General features: G+C 45.5%; 1 protein-coding gene across 1 annotated transcript; it reads left to right on the forward strand.

Annotated features, from left to right (window-relative positions):
- Positions 1-100: 100 nt before the first annotated feature.
- On the forward strand, positions 101-27,695 carry met (MET proto-oncogene, receptor tyrosine kinase). Its single transcript, XM_037254643.1, has 22 exons — positions 101-1,391; positions 3,041-4,049; positions 4,135-4,332; positions 12,091-12,294; positions 14,897-15,022; positions 15,129-15,305; positions 16,116-16,273; positions 16,634-16,751; positions 16,848-16,984; positions 17,104-17,268; positions 17,739-17,838; positions 19,785-19,994; positions 21,845-21,994; positions 23,318-23,471; positions 23,603-23,737; positions 23,808-24,062; positions 24,501-24,581; positions 25,152-25,333; positions 25,400-25,509; positions 25,584-25,749; positions 25,848-25,984; positions 26,798-27,695. Exons 2-22 carry the CDS (start codon positions 3,042-3,044, stop codon positions 27,075-27,077), a joined length of 4,251 nt encoding a protein of 1,416 aa, XP_037110538.1. The 5' UTR covers positions 101-1,391; position 3,041; the 3' UTR covers positions 27,078-27,695.

The raw sequence follows: 27,695 nt of genomic DNA on the forward strand, positions 1-27,695 counted from the left end.
GTGTGTGTGTGTGTGTGTGTGTGTGTGTGTGTGTGTGTGTGTGTGAGACTGTGTGTGAGACTGTGTGTGAGACTGTGTGTGAGACTGTGTGTGTGACTGTGTGTGTGACTGTGTGTGTGACTGTGTGTGTGTCGCTGTCCTGCTTTCTTTCAGGAAGTGGCACAAAGGAATGTTTGGCCGTGATTCACGACACTCCGCGGCCACGCAGTTCGTTATTTACGGCTCAGCGAGTCGTCGCTCCACGTGTGACTCAGTTTGTGGATGGAGGAGTCAGGTGCAGAGGAAATGACAATCACTGTCTCTGTGCTTCACGTTAACTTGTAGCGTTTAACGCTCAACCGAGCTGCGGCGTAATCGGGCAAAATATGTAGGACAAGTTTGCCAGTTTAAAAATGGCCACTTCAAATTGGAATGGGTGACTTTGTGGGGCTTTTCGGGCATGGCTCCTTGAGACTTTTTTGCGGGTCAACTCATGATGAACATGTCGACCAAATTTTATGTTGCTAAGTACAACTGGCTTTGGGGCAAAATCTCTCGCCTTTGAAGAACTATAAATGAAGTCAACATGGCCATTTTAAACTAAAATGGCAGACTTGGTTTTTTTTTCCAGGCAAGAATTTTGGAAAAAAAAAATCCTGAGTCTACTGATGAGAGACTTGTTTACCTAATTTCAAATTGCCAAGTACAACTGGCTTCAGGGGTAAAGTTTAAATAGACAAATCTGGCATACACTGCTACTGAACTATTGGTGAGTCATCAAACTTTGCTGTCATAATCCGCTTAGATGCAACAATTCAAATGTTTTACAATTTTTAAACTGTTGCAACACCTCTGATTCTTTGCACTTTATTGTATTATGTTACCACTCTATGTTTTTTATACAATATAAAATAGTATAGTTTTTCCTCATTACAAATTTTTGGAGGGGATGTGGAATAGAACGAATTAGTGGCACTCAATGTTGATCATGGTCATTTTATTAGATAAAACTGTAAAAAAAAGTTTGAGCAAACGTTTTATAGTGAAACCAAATACAAGAAACTGACTAAAAAGTAGTCAAGAGAGAGACGAAAAAAAAGTTTCACCTGAGCAGACAAACAACAGAGGGGCACCTCCTGACGTCACGGCACCGTGGGCGTGGCTTGTAGCCACGCGTGCGGTGGGAGGCGAGCGCGCACGCAACGGAGCGGCAAAGCGGCAGCATCGTATCGGCTACGCGCACGCATCTGCGCTCTCTCCTCACGCGCCAAGTCAACTGTTTTTGTTTGTATTTATCACCAAAAAAAGGAGAAGAAGAAGAAGAAGAGGAGAAGTTGACTTGCCTTTGCTTCTGTTTGGACTAATTTGGAGAACTTTCTTGCGTGGAGTATGATTTGAACGCCGCCGAACAGGTGAGCCCAAACCGCCGCATTACGTTTTATTATTATATTTAATAATAAACTTTATGCTGGTTTGAGTGGCTGGAATACAATCAACGTGTTGTTGACTTGGCTTTGTCTGCTCACGCGTGTGTGTGCGTGCGCCTTTGCTTGCCATGCAAGTGCATATATATGTGTGTGTGTGTGTACTCTGCATGACTCACTTTCCTCTTCAATTCGCAACTTTTTCACATCTTTTGTGCTTTTACTTTACTACCATTGTGTGTTTTTTTGCAGGTGCACCCCACACACATTTTTATGACCATACCATTATTCATTCACGCTTTAGCAGTCAAAGTGATTCCTCTCCTCTGTGATCCTCTCTGTGCGTCAAAGTTGCCCACAAGAAAATTTATGTCGTCCATGTCAAAAGGAGTTTGTGGATTCTGTTTATAAAGAGTATTTTTATCCATGGCCCCTACTCCCGACCTTCTCGATGCATACAGTATCGACTATATAAATTATAAGATGCGTTTCATCTTAATTAAAACTTTTTTGTTCTTTTTTTTTTTTGGTCCAAATATGTTTTATTTTGTTTAATATTTTAGTATTGTATAATAGATAGTATAGTATTTGTTTTGTCAGTGGACCCTCTGCCCCTCTTCCTTTCCCCTAAATGGACTTGATGATTTTGATAGTGTGTTCACATGCACTTGACATTTCAATATTTTAGTCAAATCAAAAAGGGGCTTATAATCCCACTCCCACATGGGGCCCCTATTTATCGTGACAGAGTTCATCTCCATCCCTCATGCAAAGCTACTCTTGTTTTGATGCCTTTCACGCCACCGCATGTGTCACAGCCACATCAAGCTCAACCAGCATTTTGCAAATTCTACAGTAGCACCGCAAAGCTCCCCCCCCCCCCCCCCCCCCCCCTCCAATTCGCCTTTCACCCACCCCGCGTGCCGCTATTGAGTCGCCGGGTGATTTATCATGTCCCACCAGGGTCCGTCCCGCCTCTGCTTTTAATTGAGTCTATCGTAATGCTCCCCGGAGGCCTCGCTGTCTTAGAACCCCTTTCACACAAAGGTCCCTGCAAAATAGCTGCATTCTAAAAATGATGGCACCCTCAAGTTTAGTGAGTTTCACACAGAACACAGCAAAGTCGAGATGTTGATGTGCACCATCACATTTATTGTTCACTTGTTCCATTTTCTTTTGCTTTGGTTGCTTTTATGCTTTTTTTGGGTGGTGTGTTCTACTTTTTGGTGGCCCACTTTTTGTGTTCCACTTTGTGCCCTTTTACATTTTTAGCATTCTATTTTTTTGCAGTCCACATTTTTCTTTCCACTTGTCGGCCATTAATTTGTTTCTGTTCTGTTTTTTTTTTGGTTCTGATCTTTCTGCTTCACCTTTTGTGTTGTCTTTGATTTAACTTCTCGTACCGTGTTCTACTTTGTGTGTCTAACTTTTTTTGTGTTATAATTGTTCTTGTTCCATTGTTTTAATGTTCTCCTTTGTTTTCCATTTTGTGTCTTGTTGTTGTGTTTCACTGTTTTAAAGTTCCAATTATTTCTGCCATCCAGTTTTTTCCCCACTTTCTTTTGTGGTGCTTTTCGCTCTCCACTTTGTGTTTTTTTTTTGTGTGTACCACTAACTTGTTTGTGGTTTGTCTTCAGGATGAGCCTGTGCTTCCTGCAAACGCTGCACGTGGTTTTGGTGTTGTGGTGGTCCCTGTGGTCGCCCGGCGCCAAAGGCCAGTGCAACGGGCCCTCCGAGTCATCCAAGGTCAACCTTTCATCGGACCACCGTCTCCCGATGTTCACCGCCGACTTCCCGGTCCAGAACATGGTGACGCTGGACGGCATTGTCTACGTGGGCGCCGTCAACCGGATCTACGCTCTGGCGCCCAACCTGACCAAGCTCTCCGAGTACCGCACGGGACCGCTGCTCGCCAACGAGACCTGCGGGTCCGGCGGCGCCGGCGGCGAGGTGGACAACCGCAATTTAGCCCTGGTGGTGGAGAAGATGTACGACAAAGGCTTGTACAGCTGCGGCTCGGCAGACAACGGCGTCTGTCGCCGCCACGTGCTGGACGAGGACAACAGTCCTAAGACGGTGAACGAACAGGTTTACTGCTTCGCGAGCAAGGTCAGCCCGGGCAAGGGGACACCAGCCGACGCCGACGTGGTGGCCGGCCCGTCGGGCTCGCAGGTGCTCAGCGTGGAGAGCAACATCATTGTGTTCTTCGCCGGCAATTCCGAGATTCCCGATTCGGGAACGCCGGCCGAGGTTGCCGCCCGGCCTCGCACTATCTCCTTGAGGAAGATGAAGACCAGCCAGGACGGGTTCACCTTCTTCTCCAGCTTGTCTCACATGGATCTGATCCCGTCACTGCGAGGGAAATACTACCTGCGCTACGTTCACTCCTTCCACAGCGGGCCCTTCACGTACTTCCTGACTGTGCAGCAAGTGAGCCGCGACTCGCCGGCGTTCCACACGCGCATCGTGAGGATGTGCTCCTCGGATTTGGTCATCCGCCGCTACGTGGAGATGCCGCTGGAGTGTATCAGCACCGACAAGCGGCGGCGGCGGCGCTCGGCCCAAGATGACAAAGTGTTCAACCTGCTGCAGGCGGCGCACGTGACCAAGGTGGGCGACGATGTGGAGCTGCAGCGCCATCTGAAGGTATTGATTGTAGCTTTGTAAGTTCTCTGCGTGTGCTCACATTTGTTTTTGTCATTGAAATTTGTCCTGATTTTTTTTTTTGGAGGTGGAGGAGGGCGACGACGTGCTCTTTGCCGCCTTCGCCCGCGGCAAGCCCGATTCCAACGAGCCCACCGCCAACTCGGCCGTGTGCGTCATGAGCATCAAGCACCTGAACAACATGTTCCGCATGTACATGCAGAAGTGCAACACGGTGGACCCGTACCACTTCACCGGTTCCGACGGCAAGGCCTGCTACAACGTGGTGAGTGACCCGCAACGCGTGTTGTTGGCAAAATGGCCGCCCTAGCAATGGATGAATTGATGGGTGGATAAAATGAGATACTTGTTGACAGTTGGGCTTTCATATGATTTGACAATTCCAACACGTGCATGCTTGATGCAAAGTGTTCTTAAAAGCTTCAAAGTTGCTGCTGCAGTATGGAAATGTTGTGATTCAAAATGGATGCAAATGAGGTCCATCGTCATCTGCTGTTGTTTTTTTTAATGCTTATTTATGCGCTGCTGCGTTGTAGCCCAAGACGACTCCCGAATCCTTTTAGAGCCGTTTTATCTTCCGGGATCTCGTCCTTGATTGCACGAATGGAATTTAGGAATTTTTCCGCTCAAGATGCGTGTGTATGGATGAAAGCGCGAGTTGAAAGTGCAACGGCGTTCGCTCTATCGACCATATTTGGTGCACTTATCTGGTGCCTTTTTTTTTTTCCACCCGCTTCTTTGCTCACATAAAGCGTCCATTTTAGGACAAAGTATCACAGACTGCAGCCAAAGCTCACCGCTGCTTTCGGGATCGATCATGTAACCCTGTCATGAGGGTCCGGGGGGGCATTCCAATACCATCGACAAAGCTGTTTATTTACAGTAGACATTTACGGCCCAACCCTTCAGCCGCCCGACCCTCCAGATCAATCAAACACTTGATCAATAATCACACGAAGACTTTACGTTAACTTGTTAGCTGTCCAGCTCTTTGCTACATTGCACTCTTGGGTATTATTCTAATCAGTGCGTGGCCTCCAACGAGGACATCTTTTAGTTTTGCCCCCGGAGGCCATCCTCGGTAACAGCCTCTCATCTCGTAAACACATTACAAGGATATCAGCGGTTGGATTTTACGTCCAAGTTCCTCTTAAGCAAACTGAACACCTGCCGCTCTGCTAGCTCACCTTAACGACGTCCCGTTAACTTTTTTTTTTTTTATTGAGCTTTTATTGCGCTCTAAATGTGAGGCCTGTTTGACTTTATATCAAGTTTTGTGTCAGGTTGGAGTGATGGACGGATGAAAAGAGGGACAGATAGACTGCAATTGTTTTTCAAGTACTCAATTTGCTTAATTCCATTTTTCTTTTGGCCCAAGTATCTGAGTTTTATTTAAGGTGGCACAAGTACACATAATTTGTGTTTATGACCCTTCAGATGAGCAGCTGGCAGGTAGCCGCTTGACTCAGATATGATAAGCAGACTCATAAATTCATCACGTTTGTCTGCAGTTGAAGCACTCGAGCGCACACAAGCTTATTTTGGTCTTTATTTTTTTTCATGTTGCTTTTTTTTGCCGGACGAAGTGGAAAAAAACGTCCCAGTAGAAATCTGGCGAGCATTGAAAGCGCAGCGGGAAAGAGCATCTTTGAAGTTTTTTAAGTGGCGGTTGTCAACGCCAGCGAGCCTCCTAATTCGAGGGCATGAGGGATGCTTTTAATGATGACTCACACATTGCTGGATGGTGGGGCAACATAACTTTCATTGAAATGAACGGGAGGCAAAAAAGGTCAAATAAATGAAAACGGCAGATGTAAAGACACTATTAAAATAGTACAAATTAAAAATACAGTTAAGTTTTTATGGGGGGGAAAAATATTTCAACAGTCCAGCTAGACAAATACAGTTGTGAAAATAAACTATACTATCCATATAAATCTGCTGACAATGATAAAGAGGAAAAAAAAGTAAAAGAATCGTACCAAATAAATGTTAATTATTTTCGGACAGTCACCAATGTTACTCCAAGTTTTTATTTCCATGAGTTGTGATGAAGAATCAATCCTTGTGCGCTTGCAGTGTCAAATGTGAAACCTCCAAATGTGTATTCGTATTCCTTATGTGCTTTTCATTTAATTAGGAACCACGACAGTCCAATACATCACAACCGTGCTTGCGTCTTTTTCATAATGAGAAATGATGGTCGCCCGGCGCGCAATCAATGTGTTGTCTATTTGTTCGTGAAAAGCGGGGGCGGCCAAAATTAAAATGGCCGTCGCTCAAAAAGTGCCGCTGCTAGCTTGCGTGGCGCCGTGTGATCAATCAGTCGGTAGATTGAATTTAAAAGCAATCAGCATTTGCTGCTTTTTCTTCCGATCCATGCTAATCGGATCGGCGCTTTGACCTCATGTGGACGTGGATCCTCTTTTTTTTTTTTGGGGGGGACTTTTGGGAACCTTGACATTCCGTGCCACACGGGACAAGAGAACGCTTTTTTTAAAGGCACATTTATTTATTTAATTAAATTTTATTTAATTAAATTCTTTTTTTATTTTATTTTATTCTATGTCTGAGTTCCCACCACATTTGGACACAAAAACCTGCACCTGTTGGTCCTCAAAGAGTCACGAGGGAATCTCGAAAGAATGAAAACTCGTCTTATATGTATGTCTACGCAACAGAGTTCTGAGTTTGGATCGGAAGCCTGGAAAGCAGGTGTGCTTCTTGCTGAGACGCTATCTCATTCATGAGCTAAGCTAAGTGTGCTATAGTCATCGCATGGACACCTGGAAAACCTACGTGGGGGTGCGTCCACCCTGAAGCGTGCACCACTTATTCCGTGTATCAGTCGTGGAAATTTGATGAGGCGTTTTAGTTGCTTTTGCTGACTAACCATGACGTCTTAGTTTGCTGGAGTGTGATGATACCCCCTAAATTTTAGAATTTTATCCTCTCAACTGTAAATATTCTCGAATTTCTTCAAAGCAGCGGTGCACACAAGCTCAATGTTTAATTTGCAGGTTTAGATGACGTAAGCTCCTTTCTGTGGGGCAAAAGTGGGGGGTGCTCTGTTGCTAAGGCGTTTTGGTTTTGGATCCAAGCATGCCCCGACGTGCCGTGCCAGCGTTGACGACAGGGCAGCGGTGCGGGCGGCTCCTCGGCAGGCACTAAAAGAATGAATGTTCTTATCCCGTCTTGCCCTGTCCTGTCCCTGCTTTTGTTCCACTCATCCCATCTCGCATCCATCTTGGGTCACGCTACAGTAGCATGCTGGAAAATAACGGCTCCTGTGAATGTGACATTGCGCAAGAAACGAAACAAAATGGTGTGAAGTCTTAGCGTTTTATCCAAGACGAGAAACGTGATGCCCTGGCATTGTCGGAAATTTAAAGCACTTATCAGCATCCAATCAGATATTGTTTTTCGCTATACTGCTTATAGCCACTAGAGGGCATAGTTTTTGAAATCTGATGCTTTTGACTAATATAGAAACTAAAAGACCATGGGTACCTTTAAAAATATTTTAACCCAATATGGGTCCACTAAGGACTGACACGACTTGATTCGGGTCAAATCAATAAACTACAAAACAACACATCTGTTTTGGTTGTTTTGTGGGTTCGTCATTTGAGCCACCATTTTGGGTTGAACGATTAACCCATAAAGTTGTGTCACTCCCTTATTGATCCATAATAGTTTTTTTTTTTTTTATTACGGCGGCTCTTTTTAGAGTGATGAAAAACAATGAGCGTCCACTCAAATTTCTCCAATCTCGCAGCTTCTCCGATCCATTGTTAGCTGTTGACGTCATTGTTCAAAAGATAATTTTCGACACTTCCGCGACACTTTTCTCCAATTTTCTCGTGTCCGCAGGCATTTCCCGGCTGTTTTTCCACATGAGTTGACAACGACTCTCCGTTTGGTTAATGATCAAACCCGGGTGTTCGCTTTCTTTCGTGTTGTCCAAGAACAAACGGGCAAATGTGTTATCTTTGTTATCCTTGATAACATGCTTAGCGGTCAAGCTGGGAAATGAGCAGCAGCCAGACGAAGGTTAATGTTTTGGGGTTAAACTTTGGGTTTTGAGATACCAATTAGGATTATTAATTAAAAGATGAACTATTTGTGGTTCAACATGAAATACTACACCGTACTAACCCATAACTCCAACACGAAATCAATCTTTTGCTTTTTCCCCCCATCACGTCGTCCTCTCGCTGACATGGGATGGCTCTCCTTCCTTGCCCTTTGAAAAACGTTCTAATCACAGAGTCCAGCTCGGCGTGCAGGCCTTTGGCCGCCGAGCTTCTCCTCTAACTACTAATTGAAAGCTTTGCATGGCTGTACGCACGCACGCGCACATACGTGGGAAAACGACATGAGAAAATGATGGAAATGTTGCCTTGAAGATGAAGCCGCGATTAAAGCAACACTGATATTTTTTTACGTCTTTTAAGCTCCTTCATGTACTTTGCAGTATGTTTTGCTATGAAATTTTTGATTTGGTCACCTTTCAACCAATTACATTACCCGAATCATCGCCAAAGTCTCAAATACTATGAGTTTGACCGCTATCTGATCCAATCCGCTCGGGATGTCTCAGGGTCCCAGGTCACATGGGAGCATGTTTTGACAGTCCGGCAAACATCTGCTGCAGACATCTCATTCCAACGTAATCCCAGCACAATGCCAGCACCCCTTCTGTGTGTGTGTGTGTTTGCGTGTGCACTCTCAAGTAGCACACACACACACACACACAGGCACACTGGGCACAGTGCATCCAAAACAAGAGAATAAAAAGGAGATAAACTTTCCTATCAAGACGACAAACTATTTATGTAGCGCTTTTTTAAAAATAACTAAACTTTTTTTAGGGGGTGGGGTTTAATCAAAATGGACAGATAGACATACAAGTGCAGCTGTAATTTCAAATTATTTACACGTTTGTTTTTTCTGTCATGTATTGGATAAGGTAGCACCAGAATCTAGCGCACAAAAGAAAAAGCAGTTTTATGTTTTGCATTTTATGGAGCCCGCCTCTTCATTTGTATAATCATGAGTTCCAAGCAACCCAATGCAAATATACAAGTCTGGGAGGAAAACAACCTAAAAAACAAAAACTCATTCAGCGGTTCTGGGCTTCGTTTCCATAAGCAGAATCCAAGCTTATTAAAATGGACAAACACTAACTAAAATTTAAAATAAATTTTCATTAATGAAGAAAACTAAAAACTAAAATGCTTTTATAAAAATGAAAACTAACTCAAACCATGTTTTGTTTAAAAAAAAAACTGATATTATTTGAAAATCCGTTAAAGAACACGACCCAACCCATTCCGCTCGCTTTGTATCACGCGGTTCTGGAACTGGTCTCCACATGTTCTGGCTCTAGATGCCGGTTCTATCTTCTGGATCTTGCTTGTGGTTCTGAGATCTGGCTCTTGATTCTGCATCCAGCAATTGGTTCTATCTGGGATCGTTTTTCGAGATGTTTCTAATGGCAATCACATGCTTCTCTGATTAATGAATGAATGAGTGATTAAATGAAGGATTGCACTTGGCTGAGGAGTGTTTGATGGATCTGCCCTCAGGAAGATTCCGGCGCTCCCAAGCAGAACCATTTTTTTTTGTCAGTGACCTGCTGACATTGTTCATTTGCTTCCGTGCTGTCGGAAAGTATGCGAATGGAAAAGTTCCGGAATACCCAAGAGTCCCTGCAACAGCTACAATATTCTTCACCTACCACTTCATTAGGTACACCTACACATGCACCGTGAATAAAAAATGATGGCGCACCCTATTTGTGTTCGACATGTTAGCGATCCATTTCCTGGCGTGAGATGACGTGAGATGATGGACTGTAGCATCTTTCGTTTCGGTGCAGGGTGTACACATCCATCACATTCCGCTAACAAAAGTGATATTTTATATAAAACAACAATTTGGTGTAGAGCTAGCTCACTAACGTACAATCTAACAGATAAAATAGCTAAATATATAACTGACTAATTAATGGGGCAAAAGTGGTTGTGTTCTCTGAATTCTGCCTAGCAACAAGCGGTCGCCATGTAATTAAGCTTGTTCGCACCAAATCCTTCAAATTAGCAACATTTGGCTAAGGACGTTGCTGTCTTCAGAGGCCACGTTGCGCGTGATTCTGGGCCAGAGTTGGGTCGCCGAGGATTTGCATGGGCGCCATCGGGCAGGGCGCAGTCGCCGCATTGTCAGCTGACCCTTGCGCTGTGACAATGGCGGCACACGTGCCGCGACAAATGTGCATGTACAACACGGAGAGTCGAGTTGCAGATGGACGTGTGTTGTCGTTTCACTTTCACACACACCCTCAAGCTAACAACCGCTCCAGTTCACTGGTCCCCAGTTCAAAGGTCACCCATACCGGTGGTTCCATTGGTACCAACTTTATTTTTGTCCAAGACCCTTGGCATACCTATTATACTATACGCATTTTAGCATTTGATTCATTCTTAGGACTTTTGTTTACGTAGCTATCTTTCTTTACATCTATGCTAATCTGGAGTGATATTTTTAGCGCTTCTGCTACAGCCGTTGCGATCTTCCACAGATAGTTTCCCAAATTTGAGCATTTTCGTTATAAGTCGTGGCCCTCTACGGGTTAAGAGAGCAGTTCCTTTTGGATCTATTTTGGCATTTTTGCTACTCAGGGAGCCAGTTTTTTGGTATGTTAGCATACTATTAGCACATTTGTATTTGATCCATTTTTGATCAGTTAGAACTAACCACAAGGCAAGATATAAAGTCCTGGATCTGGTTGCTATCTTGCTCTATATTAGCATAACACCTGTTAGCCTGTTAGCACTTTATTATTAGAAATAGTACCCGACAACAGGTCAAGATTTACATTACGGATGAGAAGCTGCTTGAGCCCTGACATGGCCCCTTGGCCACTTACGGCCATCTTGTGTGAGAAAATCAATCGTATTGTTGTCCACTCCAGACATTAAAAGTTTTCTTTTTTTTTTTTTTACAACCCACCAGCCCTTGTGATATAATATCAGACTAAGAGCTATCTACTTTCATACATTGGGGGGAGGTTGTGTGAGGCCTCCTGAGCTGCGCTAAGCCCCGCTTAGCTCGTCTTTCATCAGGCTGCGCTCGTAACGGAGTGCCGGATTGTGATGCATCATGGGAAATGGCCGCAACACTCCCCCGGCGAGTGGCACTTGTCTGAGAGCGTGGCTTTGGCCCGCTAGCCTCTTGTTGTGTCTGCGCCCGCTGGAGCGTCCAACAAACGCAGTGAACAGAACCAAAGTTTGATGTAGAAAGCCCCCCGCCCCCTTTTTTGATCTCTTTGTGTTTAGTCATGGCCTTCAGCGCTGGGCCTCGGCTTTCATTAATCATTAATGACCCACAAGGGGAGCTCTTAAGGTCCTTGACCTGACCGCTTGACCGCACCAAAGCTTTGCTTGTTTTCTCAGCTTCACTGCATCATGACCTCGGCACCGACGCATGGTTGGGGGGGTAACAGGTACGAGAAGAACCCTTGATCTACGCTAGGCGGGCAACCCTGCAGCAAAATGCAAATGACATGGCTTATTGGTCCTTTTATGTTTCATTTTTATGAAGCATTCACAAATGTAAATCTGGACTTCACACGGTGTGTGCAACTGCACCTGTGCATCTCACATTTCTCTCAGGTTTGTCGTGTGACTTGATTGATGGCGCCGGTCCAAAGTTCCGTCACCGTATTCGCGTCACCGCGGGGCGCCCATGTCAGACATCGAACACCACGCACTTAACCGGTCGCTATTGTTCCGACTACAACGGTAACATGATTGGGTTTCGTTTTTTTACACCAGCAGCCATTCGGGCGTAAGATGATATGTTGGACTTTAATGTCAAAGAGCAACGTGTGAGCCTGAAAGAAAAAAAAAAAAACAGTGCTTCACTTTTTCTTGCACGTGAGTGATTAAAAGAGTTTGGAAAGAATGTTGCTAATCTTCAAAGCTGAGATGTTTGTCTGATGCCCATCGTCTCCACGCAGACCTCGTCGGACGAGTGCGACCCGCACGAGGGCATCCACGAGGGCAAGGAGGGCAAATACCGCCTGCAGGTGACCCAGTTTGTCCAGCGTCTGGAGTACTGGCACAAGGAGCTCACGGGAACCCTGGTGACTTCCATCAAGGTGCTGCCCGTCCACGGACGCGCTGTTGCCTTCCTGGGTACCGCCGACGGACGCCTTATTCAGGTACTGGGTGGTAAAAATATCCAATTGGAATCACTGTTAGTAAATGAGGCCCGTTGTGTGTTTGGACCGCAAGAACCGCCGTCAAAATTGTAGTTCTCGGGTTGATGTATCTGGACCGAAGGGAGACACCTGTTCTCATCTCGTTATGGCGTGAGTTTATGAGGGCCGGAGAAGATATTGCTGGGGGTTAGTATTTCCAAGAAGTCCTACGGTCAAATGCTCAGCATATTTGATTGAAAGCTTTTCCAAGTTGGAAAGTGTTTCATTGGAAAAAAAATGTTTTTAGGGATGACAGGCCTCAGCTTGACATCTGCTCAGTGAGGCTGCCGTGTTGCACTACTCACGCCACGTTTGGCGTGTAGCGTGCACAAAGAGCAGCTGTTTGTTGGCGTTCCCACCTGCTGCCTTTCTTTCAGCGTTTTAACGTATTTAAGTCAGGAAGGACAAGTCACTGTTGTTAAAGTTGGAGTCGAGTCGCGCACGGCAAATCGTAAACTTTTGCTGCATGCAATGGCCAAAACTGAAATGTTCAGTGCTGCCCATCTGTCTGGACGTGCTTCAGTTCCTAGCAATAGGATAAACATTTCTTGGAGAAGTTTGTCTTTGAAAGACTGCTGGAAGTAGCCAAAATGGAAGGCTTCATGTCATGTTAAGCGTGACTTCTCAGACTTTTTTTGTGGGTCTACTCATCATAGATAAGCCTGCAAAATTCACAATACACAACACAAAATCATGTAGCATAAGTAAAACTTGTTCTTAAGGGGAGGAATCTTTCAAATATTCCAAGTAAAGAGTCCCTACAAATTAGCCTCAACCAAAATGGCCACCTGCTTTTCAGTCATCGCAGTCATTTTTTGTGGGTCAGCTCACAATTGACGACCAATTTAGTGAGATTAGCCTCTGCGGCAGAAATTCCAAAATATTCAAGAAGGAAAAAAAAGTTGCATAATTAGTCAAGTTCTAACCAAAATCTCTGTCTTTTCAGGCTTGACTTCTTAAGACTTTTTTTGTGGACCTACTTATTATAGACATGCCATACAAATTTCACGTTGCCAAGTGGAACTGGCTTAGGGGCCTGAATTTTCCCACACTGTCACCGCCAAACCTTGCCGACATGCCCCGCCCACACTCAATGACCAAAACAATAAGCTCTCGCAAACTCGCGTCAAATATTTGTCAAGTATACGTTCTTCTAATTCCAAATCAAAATCTGTAGAACTAATCCTTCCAAATATCCAAAATGAGCTCATATAGCCGCTTGGAATCAAAATAGCCTCTGATTGATTATTTTATCTTTGCATCTTTGTTTGTCCCAATACTTTTGCCCTTGTGTGGCATAGATGGACATTTCATTTGAAAGGACAGCTGCTGGAGAAAAACACACAGCAACAGCTGCACGAGACCCTCGCTGAGTTGGGAATGTCATGCGAGGGAACGTGTCGGTGAAGACCGCCGCTCGGCCATTAACGTGCCGATCAGCGTGAACCCCCCTTTGCACCCCACCGCAACTCAGCAGCTTCTCTCATTGGCTATGGCATCCCGCCATTTTCCATGCAGCTGTCGCCACTTCCCAGCTCGCTTGTGCTTCGCCGACACGTCAGCTCATTCACCTTTCGCTCGACGTATTGTTAATATCATCTCAGGTCATCTAATATATACAGGTCAGCAAATAGTATCGGAATTAAGTCACAAGGAGCCACACTGCCACAGGGAAATCGTAGTCACCTTATTTCAGGATTACGAAATTAATTTGACACAAATGTTACACGTGCAGCACAATATCGACAGCAGGAACATTACTATAATTATCACTGCCGATATTTTCTTATTAATATTTTAAGCAGACTGATAATCCTTTCAACAAAATAAGACATTTGCTCAACATTTTCCACCTAAGACTGAATCTTGATCAATTTATGGGTGAGAAAGAAATTGAGTGAATTTTAGGGGTCAAGTTTGGGACCTTCACAATGTTGGTGATTTGTGTGATGGGGAGGGGTGGTGGTGGAGGTTTTCTGTCTGGATGTGATTGTCTACATACTTCCTCATTCTCACACACATTGTCAAACGTGCAACCTCCCCAGCGGTTCAACGTTAGCTTTTGCAACAGTGAGAATAATGGCCGCCTGGAGGAGTTAATGGTGGTGTGAATTACAGCTTATTGTATTAGGCGGGTTAGGAGGGGGGGGGCTCGCGGAGGGGGGGTGCTGATGTTTGCCGAACAAACACTGCGACCGCTGTGTTATTCCCACAGTGGACTCAGAGCGAAGCCGAAGGGAGAAATGTTTCCTGAGCGCGGTGGCGGGGAGTCGGCGCGAGCAGGAAACTGAAATACAGCAAAAGCTGACAGCTTCAAACAATGAACGACACTCTCGCCATCTTTTTGTCGTTTTGCGCCCAGCGCAGGTGGTCGAGAGGTCGCCGGTTCCCAACATAAGATCCACTCATTTCTTTTAAATAGATTCCTCCTGTAAATGTATTTGTCACACACACAGCACACATGAGAGTGCTTGTGTGTTTCTAATGTGTGTGTTCGTATGCGTAGAGAAGAGCCTCTCGTGTGATTCCGATCGGTCACGCGCAACTTTGGCGTCTCTTCCAGGTACGCTTCTCACGCTTGGCCTCGCCGCACGTCAACCTGCGCTTGGACTCGCAACCCGTCACGTCCTCGACGGCGTTGCTCGACGGCCGGGGAGGCGGAGCTCTGCTGGTGGCCACCGGGAACAAGGTGATGTCGTTGAGGTTCCAAATTAATCAAATACGTTCTGACGATGACGAGGCACAATTTTTCAACGCTGCAACTGTTTTTTTACAATGTCCGACATTTCCAACAGATCACCAAAGTGCCCCTGATTGGCCCGGGTTGTGGTCAGCTGACCTCCTGCACTTCCTGTCTGCTGTCCTCGCGGGTGACCGAGTGCGGTTGGTGCGACGGCCGCTGCACTCGAGCCCACCAGTGCCACGCCCCTTCCGTCTGGACGCAGGACTACTGCGCTCCCGTGGTTACCAAGGTAACCGCCACAGGAAGTAGCCTGCACCTGGGAGTAATAATGACTTCAGGATAAAAAAAAACCTGTGCTTAGAAGCAACACAAGGGAGAAATAACGCACCAAGGTAACCATGGCAACCACAAAAAAAAAAACAGGCTGTCTGTTTGATGTGTGTTGAGTGCTGTGAAGCGGCGTGATGCCGTCACAAAGTCTGTTCCCGACCGTCTCAGATGACCGGCGTGTGGAATGCCGCTTGTGGAAGTGTTTGGACAGTATTCCATCAAGCAGTATTCCGTGGACCGCTTTCAGCTCAGATGGAGCTTCCCCGCCGACGCCGTTGTTGTTCTTGGGTCGTCCGCGCCAAGTGAAGATGGACACGCCACTGCTTTCTTTACAGCCGTGAAAAAAACTTGGGAAAACACTTTTCATCTTCTTTTCTGGGACGGAATGTGCATCTAACATTAAACACACAACATTAGCAACACCTGCACAAGCCAATCCCGTCCAACTCAAACATTTCAGATTTATGTTGACATTTGGAGACGCACATTCCTTTTGTAGCCTTTTAAGATGCTAGCCACAAATTAATAATGACAAATTTGACTGTATTTGGACAAAACTTTTCACTTCTTGCTGGATCCAAAACTTGATCCCAACGTGCCGGGTCAAATCCTCAACCCAACTTTGTCCCTTTTGGAACCAGCGCTGGTTTTGCTACTTCACCTAACTCATTCACTGCCAACCCAGTTAATAACTTTGACGTCTATAACCATCAGTGGTACTGAATGAGTTAAGAGTTCCAAGGTGAACGATGGGAATATGTTTCCTCAGGTGTCTCCATCATCTGGGCCTCTCCGTGGCTCTACCGTGGTGACCATCTGCGGTCAAAACTTTGGTTTCGACAAGACGGAGAGCTTCAAGGCGTCGCTTGTGAGCGTGGAGCTGGCCGGCAACCCCTGCAAACTTCCCAGACAAGACAATCTCAACAGGTCTGTGTGTGTGTGTGTGTGGATGCAACAAAGGGGTCCTATAGGATCAGCTTTAATGGAGCTTATTGTGTGTGTTAAAGAATGTTAAGAAGCCCCCCCAGAATCCCATCCCCCCCTGTCCCATCCCCGATTTCCACATTCAGCACATGACTCTGCTAAGTGGAAAATTGCTGGGAAAAAAAATCAGCATCCTGACTTTCCGCTCTTGTTTTCAACAAATCCACCAATTAAAAAGCAAAAAAAAAAACCCCACTTGCCAGTTTTTGCCAGTTGCATTCCTCCAGAACGTGATGATGTTGATTGGATTAGGCGCATACTAAGTCTTGTGTCTTCTGGGGGGGTGTTGTTGTGTTTTTTTAGGTGGACTGAGATGCAGTGTTCCCCCGTCTTCGCTGGGAACTTCACCCCGTCGGGACACGCCGTCAAGGTCACCAGTGGACACAAGGTCACGCACATGGAGGGCGCCTTCACCTTTGTGGTAAGCGGAGTGACGCGCTTCCCTAAAAGTCATCGGAATCTACTGTAAAAGTCTCAACATAAGTCACTTGATTTAAAAGTCGATCTCTGATTCTAGGATCCGATAATCCACAAGATCTTCCCGACCTTCGGGCCCAAGTCCGGCGGCACCATGCTGACCCTCACGGGCTCTTTCCTGGACAGCGGTAACAAACAAGAGGTTACCGTGGGCAACGCAGCCTGTACGATCCAGAGGTGATGAAAATTCAATTCAATTTTGGTGCTTCGAAAAGGTTTAAGCAGAGATGATTTTGCGCGCTGACAATTTAGGATGTTCGTAACCCGAATGTAAAAGTGTAATTTGGCGCCCACAGTTTGTCGTCGAGCATGCTGACCTGCAAGACGCCTCCGCACTCCGTCCCGTCGGCGCAGGCCGTCAAGTTGACGGTGGACTCTGTGGAGCGACACGCCCCCTCGCCGTTCACCTACAACCAAGATCCGCTCATCAACAGCATCCAGCCGTCACGCTCCTTCATCAGGTGACAAACATATCATTATTATTAAATCAAGGAAGTAAGAAAAATGGAAAGTGCAATTTAAAAAAAAAAAAATCTATTTTAACAAAACAATAGATCTACTTATTAATTTGAACTGAATTGAAGTTATGACATAGTATAACCTAATATTTTATATTAGTATTTTTTTTATTTTCTTTGGTCCATATTTCATGTCAAAATAACAAAAACTAATTTTATTTATTCAGATTTTATCTATCAATATTTTATGCTTGATTGAATTGATATTCATGTTGCCTGGCATGTTTTTTTCATCAAAAAGTCGACATTCACCGAGCGCAAACGTAACGTGACGTTCCGACAGCCCAAAGAGGAAGCGTGTGGGAGGTGGCTAAAAGCGCTAACGCTAACAGCTTCTACCTCCCTGTGGGCATCTCGCGTATCTCCGCGCAACAGATATGCTAACGCTAACCTCCGCTCCCCCCACCCCCCAGTGGAGGCTGCACGTTGTCTGCTCACGGCTTCTTCCTGCAGTCGGGCCTCCAGCCAGAGATGGTCCTCACCACCGGGCAGGATGCCGTCGTCTTCCATGTGGTGAGTGACATCACTTGAAGAAACTAAGAAGTCATTTGTAGCAGGAAATAACTTGCACCTAGAAGTAATTAGAGGTAAAAAGTTGTGACACGATAGCACCAAAGAGTAACCCAGGACCGTTCCATGTGGTTCCTCTCCACTCATTGCAACAGTCACCTTATCTTCACCCTATGGATTAATTACTCCCAACATGAAGCTCCCAGCTGAAGATCCAGCAGAAGGCCGTGAAGATGAATAGCAATAGGAAAGGAAATGAAGTGTAGCCTCGCGTGTGCGGCGCATGGAATTGTCATCAGAGGTCCTCACGCCCACTTGGAAGGGAAAAGACTCCAGTGTGTTGATGTGGACGGAAAAGAGCTAAATGGAAGACGGACGGGACAGCGCAAAGACAGGAAACGTCTTCTCCGCTTGTCATTCAAGTCCAGTAGCTCGGCGAGGCCTTCAGGCGCTTCTGGATTTTGCACGCACATAAGTCACGGCTACGTCGAGCTGCTTTGAATTATACGCGATTTTTTTTTTTTGCTAAGGCACAATATTGGCATTCAACGTCATGTGTACCTCTTGCGGCATCCAACATTAAGTTCCTTTGCATGTGAACTTGTGATGCTCCAACCAAGTATTCCCACATCAGAAGACACGAGTCTCTGGCGGATTGAGTTACGCTCCAGTTGGCACTCAGATGAAGGCGTTGAAGGTCTTTGAAAGGAAAAAGACACTTTTTTTTTTTATTGGCTACGCTAACCACTCGCTAACATTCCACATTAACAAGACCTTTCAGCTTCTTCCTCTTTGCCGTGGTGGCTTCCATAAAACACCACCATTGTCTTCTCCTGAAGGACAGCACGGCAGCATGCAAGCGCCAGCACGCTTCGGTTCCAACTTCACGTTGCGTCACTGTTTATTTGTCTAAATGTGTAACGGAACTTACACAACGGTACGGCAAGAAATAACCTGTACCAAGAAGCGTGTGTGTAAGCGTATATTTGCCCGCAAGGTTTTGTGCCGAGGACGTGCTGCTATGCTCCGTGGGGCTCTTATCTGTCACTGGGCTCCTGTTGAGAGATAATTTGAGAATTTGGCCAACAAAAACAAACACTACAACATGTCATCACACATCGCACTCTGATGGCCGCCGTTTGACCCGGATGAGTTTTCCTATATCCGATGGGAAAGTGTCGGACTGTTTTGTCTATTAGCGCTATTACCGCGTTCATTTATTGAGCTAAAAGCCTTGTTGTGGAAGTTGTCGCTTCCCCCAGAGGAGTGCTGAGTGCTGCGCTTTGCCTTGGCGGAGGTCATTTTGCAAACGAGAGGGACGTGTCAGCACTTAAAAAAAAAATAATGGAAATAGTGAAGAGCAGCACCTGCTGGGTGACGATACAGAGGAAGAGACCGTTGATACTTTACATTTTGCAAGTGTTACATTCTCCATCTTGCCAGTCCTTTCCATTGCAATGTGGGAAGTTTGTCTTCCTTACACGTCAGCGTGAAGATGCCAAAGAAAAAACACGCAGAGTTAGGGTGAAAGGGGATCTGCCGGAATGTTCTGTCCGTCTTAACTTTCCCACATACATAAAAGAGATTTCACATTTCCTCTCCGGCACCAGCGGAGGTTCCTGCACCGTCCGATCGGATCCCGGCGAGAAAAGCCAGCGCTTTCTTTTCACAATGTGAACATTTAGTTGGATAACTGAGCGCGATTGTGCATTGAAAATATCAACAATGGGGCAAATGGATCACCTGACAGGACAAAGACGCCAACAACAAACTATATAACGTCTTCATCCATCTACTTGGTGCAAAATTTCCTTTTTCTGTTTGTCCGTTACACAAAGTACGCAAAAATAGCATGTTTGAAAAAGTGTGCACAGTTTGCACCTGAATAAAAAAAAAAATCAGCCTTGGAAATAAGTGCTTGATATATTTTTGGTGTCTCCTGCTCGCAGAGTTGTGTCTACGGTGAGAACCGCACCTCCATCCAGTGCACCACGCCCTCCCTGGCCAAGCTAGACCTGCCGCCGCCGGTGGTTACCAAAGTGGCGTTCATCCTGGACGGCTACGCCACCGACCAGTGGGACCTGATTTACGTAGAGGACCCCCTTTTCCAGGACCCCAAGCTCACATCCAAGGACAACAAGAGCGTCGTGGAGCTCAAGGTAAGACCACGACTTAGAAATTATGTTGAAAATTTAGCGCCCTGGAGCTACTTCCGCTGAACTCTTCACGTGAAGTCTCAAGAAGGCGCCCATTTTGTTTGGAAGTAGCCATTTTAGGTATTTGTCGGCCATTTTGCAGGGGTTCTTCCAAGACAGATTAGCGACCAAATTTCAAGCACTTCTAGACAACAAACACCACTGAATTGTGAAATCATTCATATTTTATCTTTGCCCGTGGACGGAGCAAGGTAACAACATTTGCTGAGTCAGCATGAGCTCCACAAGGTGGCCAAATGCTAAGCTAATTTGTTGTTTACTCTGTGGCTGACTTTGCGAACATTCCCACGTGCACGCCTGTTTGGGTCACGCCGGGAAGGAAACAATACAGAAACAAAAACAGGAAGTGGAGTCTGTTTCCCATCGTTTTTTGGTTTTTTTGTCCAGTTTTAGTGGCTCAACCTTTATGTCTGCGAGTGCATTGTTGTTGCTGCCAAGGTCAAACCTCTTGACAATGTCAAATGAATTAACACAATGAAAACATTTTTATTTCTTTGGTCTTTTTTGAAAAAAAATATTATTTTACTCTGCCGACCACAGCAGATGCTTCGAGGCAGCTGCGCTGAAAGATTTTTTTTTTTTCTCCTGGGGTGACCTTGGCCCTGTGGTTAAATCCACCTCCTTCCTTTACGCCTTCATCGGAGACGGCTTTTTATTTGAGGCAAACTTCACACGAACGAAACAGCATCTGATATAAGTTTGAATTATTAGCACTGCTTAGCAAAGCTGACAACTTGACAAGTATTGTCATAATTGACTGTAAAATTTAACTTGTACTTTTTTACTTATACATTTTGAGTCTCTTCTTTTTGACCTTTACAAATCTGTGTTGCTACTTTTAGTCTCCCCCCACACACACACACGAAGCTGTTCTTCTACTTAAGTCAGGGGTGTGAGTACTTTTGCCACCTGATCACTTGACAAACATACTGTAAACACAAAGCTCAACACACGCCAGGCGTGGATGGCGTGAAGGAACGCTGGTATGGGGCTTCACGAGAGACTCCCTGGCATTTGTCGCTGCAACACTTTATTTAGAGGTTGGGACAGTTTCTTGCCAGGTTCCGTAACAAAGTTGTCATGGTGACACTTGGCTAATTCCGACAAATATTTCATGTCATTCATTTGTATGGTATGGTATATTTATTTGTTTGTTATGAGTATATTAAGTCATTATTTTAACTAGTTTATTTTTTCTTAAAGTTATATATTTTTTGCTCATGGATTTTATTTTTGTATTAAATTAAATATGAAATTATTTTTATAAATATTAATTCTAGTTTACATTTGTTTTCATAGTAAATCTAAATAATAATTTGGAAAAATACAGTAATATCGAACAAATGTTCCTGATAGAATGCAATATTTTGAAACATGAAATATGAAACAAACATCATATTGTTTTTAATACGCACACTAAGTAAGTCAATATTTCCTAAGAGTGTGCGTGCATGCATGTGTGTGTGGGAACAGGTGCGAGCCTCCGCTCTGTGTCAAATCTGGAAATCCTGAGCTGTCACGGCAGGAATGTGATCATTCTTTTTATTGCCTTCTGCTGCACTCAAACAAGCATGCCACTATATTGTGTATGTGCGTCTGTGTGTATGTCTGCGTGTGTGTGTGGAGTGTATAAGAAAAACAAAAGTGAGTAAGAAAGTGAGAACGAGCAAAGAGTGACTGGTGTGTTGTCGCCACACTATAATAAGCCACGCAACAAATTGTCTCCATGGCGATAATTCAGTTTTGCGTTTGCTTTGCAAGAGAGTTGTGTAATGACGCTGTGGCACCAACAGGGCGACCGCATGGACCGCGAGGCCATGAAGTGCCAGGTGCTGACCGTGTCCAACCGCAGCTGCGAGACCCTCACGCTGGTGGGCAACACGCTGGAGTGCACCGTCCCCAACGAGCTGCACGCGGCCACCGCCAAGGAGCTGCAGGTGGAGGTGAGCCACAAGGTCAAAGGTCACCCTGTTGATGTAAACGGAATTTTTGAATCACAGTAGATGATGCACCGTCAAACACACAAATATACAAAATTTAAATACTTGCGAATGAGCTGCTGTAGACCACAGCTCACATCCAGACGCTCACGCGCTGACTAATGGTAACCGGCCAACCCGACTCCTGCCCCTGATGTTGTTTGCTCGGCCATGACACATATCGGGGGATGGGGAACACATATAATTGACCCCCATTGAAAAGCATTCTGGCTTTTATATAAAACTCTGCGTTCCAACTCGAGACGAGCCTGATCTTTATAACCAAAGTCGCACGTTTCCACGGCGACACATGCCAGTCTCAGTCCACGCTGGACTTTTATTGTGAGAGCAGACGCCGGATGTCGAAGCCTTTCACTCGTCACGTCTCCTCCTGCTGAGGCTTTTACCACATTGAGCTATCTGTAAAAAGTAGACGGAACGCTCAAGGAATGCCGGAGAAGAAGTCAATAAAGACGCAGACAGAGACGTGTAAATCTCTATTTACGTCCCGGATCGTTTAAGTGAAATGCGACGGGAGTGGAATTAATACAGCGACATTTTTTGTGCATAATTGGAAGAAGGAGTTAAGAACATTCAGAGATTGATTTAAAATATAGTCGCTCAAAAAAGTTTTAAAATGTTTTAAAAAAACAAAAATTCTTTTATGGAATAACTCCCGCTTCATTGAGCAAAGCATGCAGTTAGCACAAAGCTAACAAAAGCAAACTTCAAATAGGAAATGCTCCCAGCCGACACTATCAGAGGACCTTTCTTTATCTTCAGGCTAATATCCTTTAGCTGTTTTCTTGCGCGCGCACACACAAACACATCTCAAGTCAAAGTGGTAACCTCATATCCACTAAATTTAATAAAAGCAGGGGCAATATCACTGATGTAATCTGACCTCAGATAACTGCGTGTCTGTGTGCGTTTGTGTGTGTATAAATAATCTGTCTATGGCTGTCTCAATAAGGCTCAAGGGGATCAAACCTTGCCTGAAGATAAAAGTGGTCCATATGAACTATTTAATAACACTCCGTTGGATTCAACATTGTTTGCAGTTTTGTCTTTTTAATTGTATACTATATTAAAAAAAACAGCTCTACTATCATGTGTATAAACAATTCAGTCCTGATTTTATTTAATTTCTTAGTTACATTTGTCTTAAAATCATGAAATTTAATAATTGATAACATTTTTATGAATTATATTTTTATTGTGAATATATTATTTGATTACATTTTTATCATCACACACCCTTGTGTCTAATCCAAAACTCTGTTCCAGTGGCGGCAGGCCGACTCCATCCGTCACCTGGGCAAGGTGACGCTGGCGCAGGAACAGGATTACACAGGTCTGGTGGTGGGCTGTGTGTTGGTCAGCCTGCTCCTGCTGATGCTTGCCACGCTGCTCATGTGGCGCAGGAACAAGCGCATTGACGGTGAGTTGGAGACGGTCAAGGCATCCTGGTGGATTGCTCTGCGCTAACTTAGCAGCTAATGTAATATGAAGACAATTTGATGAAGTCCGTCAAAATCAAGCTAAGTAAGAGTGAATGGTTCTCTCCTGTAGATCTGTCTGAGGTGTGGTACGACGGCCGCGGCGACATCCAACATCTGGACAGGCTTGCTAGCGCCAGGAGCGTCAGTCCCACTAACGAAATGGTGTCTCACGAGTCTGTGGACTACAGAAGTACACTGCTGGAAGGTACGTGGAAGCCACTTGTTGTCCCCCGCCGTTTATCATAAATACAGAAATGTCTTATTTGCCCCTTCAGACCAGGGCACGGAGCGTCCCGAGACGTGCCGAGCGGTCCCCGTCCTTTTCGGGTCCAGCCGGGAACTGCTGTCTCCCCGGCTGGGGGCGCTGGCCCGCGGGCTCGGGATGGAGGGCGAGCTGGTGTCGCCGCTGCTGATGGCGCCGGTCCACATCGACCTGTCCAGTCTGCATCCTGACTTACTGAGCGAAGTCCAGCACGTGGTGATCGCCCAGGACAAACTCCTGCTGCATCTCAACCAAATCATCGGCAGAGGTGAGTCGTAAACTCACGACGGCCATTTTTGACACCAATTTGTACGCGACGCAACCCTGCGGGACGCCCGCCCCAGCCAGCCCTTCACAATTGCCCCCGTGAAGGAAAAAGGAGCCTCCGATTTTCACCGCGACTAATTCCTGCGGCGCTCGCAACCCGACACCCTCGGCCATCTGCGACGGCGTGATAGGGGAACGTCGCGCTCATTTCGTTCCCACCGCCGCCCCCCTGAGAACTCCCATGCCCGCAAACTGCAGCTATAATTCATTGATGGGGGGGGGGGGTGTTAATGAATAAAGCCTGGTGTTGACTTACTCTTGCATGCTGACTTGGGAGGTGTGTAAACATGAGAGCTAATTTGCTACATTAGAGTTGAGATGTTAAATGTAAATTTCCTAAATATGAGTGTGAGTATGAAATATGATGTGTCCCCTGCAGGTCACTTTGGATGCGTCTTTCATGGAACTCTACTGGAGCCGGACGGTCAGAACCAACACTGTGCCATCAAGTCTCTAAACCGTAAGCTCCTTTTTTTTTTTTTTTTTTACACACAGGCAGCGAGGAACAGACATTCCGTTGCCATCCCGGCAAAACGTTTCCAATCAACTATGACATCACAATCAGGTTATCAGAGACTTGTTTTTTTTCTTCTAACCGCTAAAAGTGATGAATAAGCGTGGCCTGGTGAGGATTTTAATCTAGTAAAGATGACAGTAAGGGGACGGGATGGGATGAGGTCTTGTCCCCTGGGATCTCGACCTTTTGACTCTCATCTCTTTGTTGTCTTTTGTTTCATATGAAGGCTTCTTCCTGTCGCTATGACAACCAATCAGAGAACCTCAACATTATGTTGTCCCACTTTCATACAGAGACTCTGCAAAATTGCCACGTCGGCGTCGTAATGTTTATCCACCTGTGCCTTTTACACACAACCCAGTAACACAACAGTGACAATTGCGTTCAACATGAGCTGGGAAGGTAGAAAATACGTGGAGGAGGGTTTTATTTCCCGAGCCATCATTTCACACGGACATACTGACCCGCTTCCAGAAGTGCTTACTTCTTTGGCCGCCCCTGTCTCGCCTAAAGGCATCACAGACTTGGAGGAGGTGACCCAGTTTTTGAAGGAAGGCATCATCATGAAGGACTTCAGCCACGCCAACGTGCTGTCGCTGCTGGGCATCTGCCTGCCGCCCGAAGGCTCGCCGCTCATGGTTCTGCCCTACATGAAGCACGGAGACCTGCGCAATTTCATCCGCGACGAAGGCCACGTAAGAACAACAAGCTCGGATGTGACTCCTTGTGACATCACTGATTGGTCCGTTGCCGTCCCGCAGAACCCGACGGTGAAGGACCTGATGGGCTTTGGACTCCAAGTGGCCCGGGGGATGGAGTACCTGGCCAGCAAGAAGTTTGTCCACCGGGACCTGGCAGCCAGGAACTGCATGTGAGTGTCCAAAACCAAACCAAAAGTGGACCAAAGGGGCCGGACGTTAATTTTGTTTGCTTTTGCGTTGCCAGGCTGGACGAGAGCTACACGGTGAAGGTGGCCGACTTCGGGCTGGCGCGCGACGTCTACGACAAAGAGTACTACAGCATCCACAACAAGAGCGGTGTCAAGCTGCCTGTCAAGTGGATGGGGCTGGAAAGTCTGCAGACGCACAAGTTCACCACCAAGTCTGACGTGGTACCAAAACAACATCTAATTCATTTTGAAACTTAAACACTGATAACTTGATTTGAGAAATGTGTTTCATGTCTCTTGACTCTTGTTTTGCTTTTCAGTGGTCGTTCGGCGTGCTGCTATGGGAGCTGATGACCCGCGGGGCACCGCCCTACTCGGACGTCAACTCCTTTGACATTACCGTCTTCCTCCTGCAGGGGCGCCGCTTGCTGCAGCCCGAATTTTGCCCCGATTCCCTGTAAGTGGCATTCCGCTCACCTTGTATATCATAAAGGTTTTTTTTTTCATTTTTTCCCCAATGCTCAAACAAGTTAAGCATGACAGGAACAGTTCAAATATTTTTTTTTAAAAATTGTAAACTTAAATAAATAAATAAATAAACGTTTAAAAAAACAAATGTTATTTCTTTTTAAGTCATAAATGAATTAAAGCTGATTTCAATAAGAAGCTTCACACCTTTGAAAAATGATGCAGGGTGGCGTAAAATGTTCTGGTCATTGCGTCATCATGTTAGTTATATTGAAGGAGGAAATTATAAATCCGGAAGGTTCTCATCAAGACCTTTCATTTGAGATACAACTCAATGATTTATCAAATGAAGGTTTTTTTTTTTGCTCCTAGTGAACAGTTAAAATGGTTTCAAAGCAAAGATAGCGTGTGGTGCACATCAAGTGTTCCACTTCTGATTTATGAGCATGAGAGACAGGAAGCAGACAAGCAAAAACACGCGTGTTGAACCTAACGTGACGTGACAGCTGCCGACCAAGGCGACCCTTTTTCTTCTGCTCCTGGAAATCGGATGCCGGCTTTCTTTTTTCTTTGTGTTTCCTTATCTTGACTGGTTGCTTAGCGCTCAGCGCGCGCGGCGGCATTCCAGCCGCCCTCGTCAGGAAAACGCATCAATCAGGGAAAATGTCAAAGCCGGCAGAGATTTTCAATGTGTCTTTCCTTCTCTGTCAAAGACTATTTTTTTCCTCGACACTGAGCGAAACCTGATTGAGCCAAAAAAAAAACTTGTGCCTCAAATTGAACCCTTGTTGCTTCCTTTTAGCTACACGGTGATGGTCGAGTGCTGGCACCCGAAGCCGGAGCGTCGTCCCTCCTTCTCCGACCTGGTGTCCAGCATCGCGAGTATCTTCTCCAGCTTCAGCGGCGAACACTACGTCCTGCTCAACACCACCTACGTCAACATCGAGAAGATGACCCCCTACCCGTCCCTCCTCGCCACCACCGACCCGTCCTCCTCTTCCTTGTCGTCATCCCAAACCTCCACCTCCCTAACGTCCCACCCGCTCCTCTTTTGCCACCACGAGCGGGTGTGTTGCGCTTGAGGATTACGAGGGAAGAACTACTGTGGGTCCCAACACTGGACAGAGGACAAGCTCTTAATGTAAATAGATTGTTGATCGTCTCAAGTTGTTGACTTCCCGGACGTTTTTTTTGGGAGGAAGTCAGAAACCTTGAAGGAGGAGTGTTGCTTTCTTCTCGGTAATGTGAATTATGTTCAGTGAAAAAAAATGAAACCAGATAAATGTCAGTGGGTCATTTTAGAAAGACTTTTGGGACCGTTGTAGCCTTTTTTTTTTTTTTAAATCAACCCCAGTGTTACTTAGCAACATGGAATTTGGTAGGCATCTTTATCATAAGTAGACCCACAAAAAAAGTCTCAAGAAAAACGTGCATGTGGTTTGAACGGTCACTTTAGGCTCCTTCCCGGAGATTCTTCAAACTTCTGTTTTGAAAAAAGCCAAGTCATTTTAGGCTACGTTTAGCCATTTTCCAGGAGTCCCTCAAAAACAAATTCCGTCTAGAGAGTTTGTGTGAACACGTATACTTGACAAATGAACAATATTTTTCAGATACAACAACAAAAAAAATGGCCGCACTGACAGACGGAATGTTTGCTCCGGAAAAAAAAAAGTCTATTATATTTGTAGCGGCGACACGAT

Source organism: Syngnathus acus, chromosome 6, assembly GCF_901709675.1.
Source record: "Syngnathus acus chromosome 6, fSynAcu1.2, whole genome shotgun sequence".
In the NCBI taxonomy this organism is placed as follows: Eukaryota; Metazoa; Chordata; class Actinopteri; order Syngnathiformes; family Syngnathidae; genus Syngnathus; species Syngnathus acus.

Excerpts from the sequence above, each read along its gene's own strand:
- met (XM_037254643.1), top strand. The coding sequence starts at position 3,042 with ATGAGCCTGTGCTTCCTGCAAACGCTGCACGTGGTTTTGGTGTTGTGG. Across the intron at positions 23,738-23,807 it reads CAGAAGTACACTGCTGGAAG|ACCAGGGCACGGAGCGTCCC; the intron begins GTACGTGGAAGC and ends TTGCCCCTTCAG. Across the intron at positions 25,985-26,797 it reads GAATTTTGCCCCGATTCCCT|CTACACGGTGATGGTCGAGT; the intron begins GTAAGTGGCATT and ends GCTTCCTTTTAG.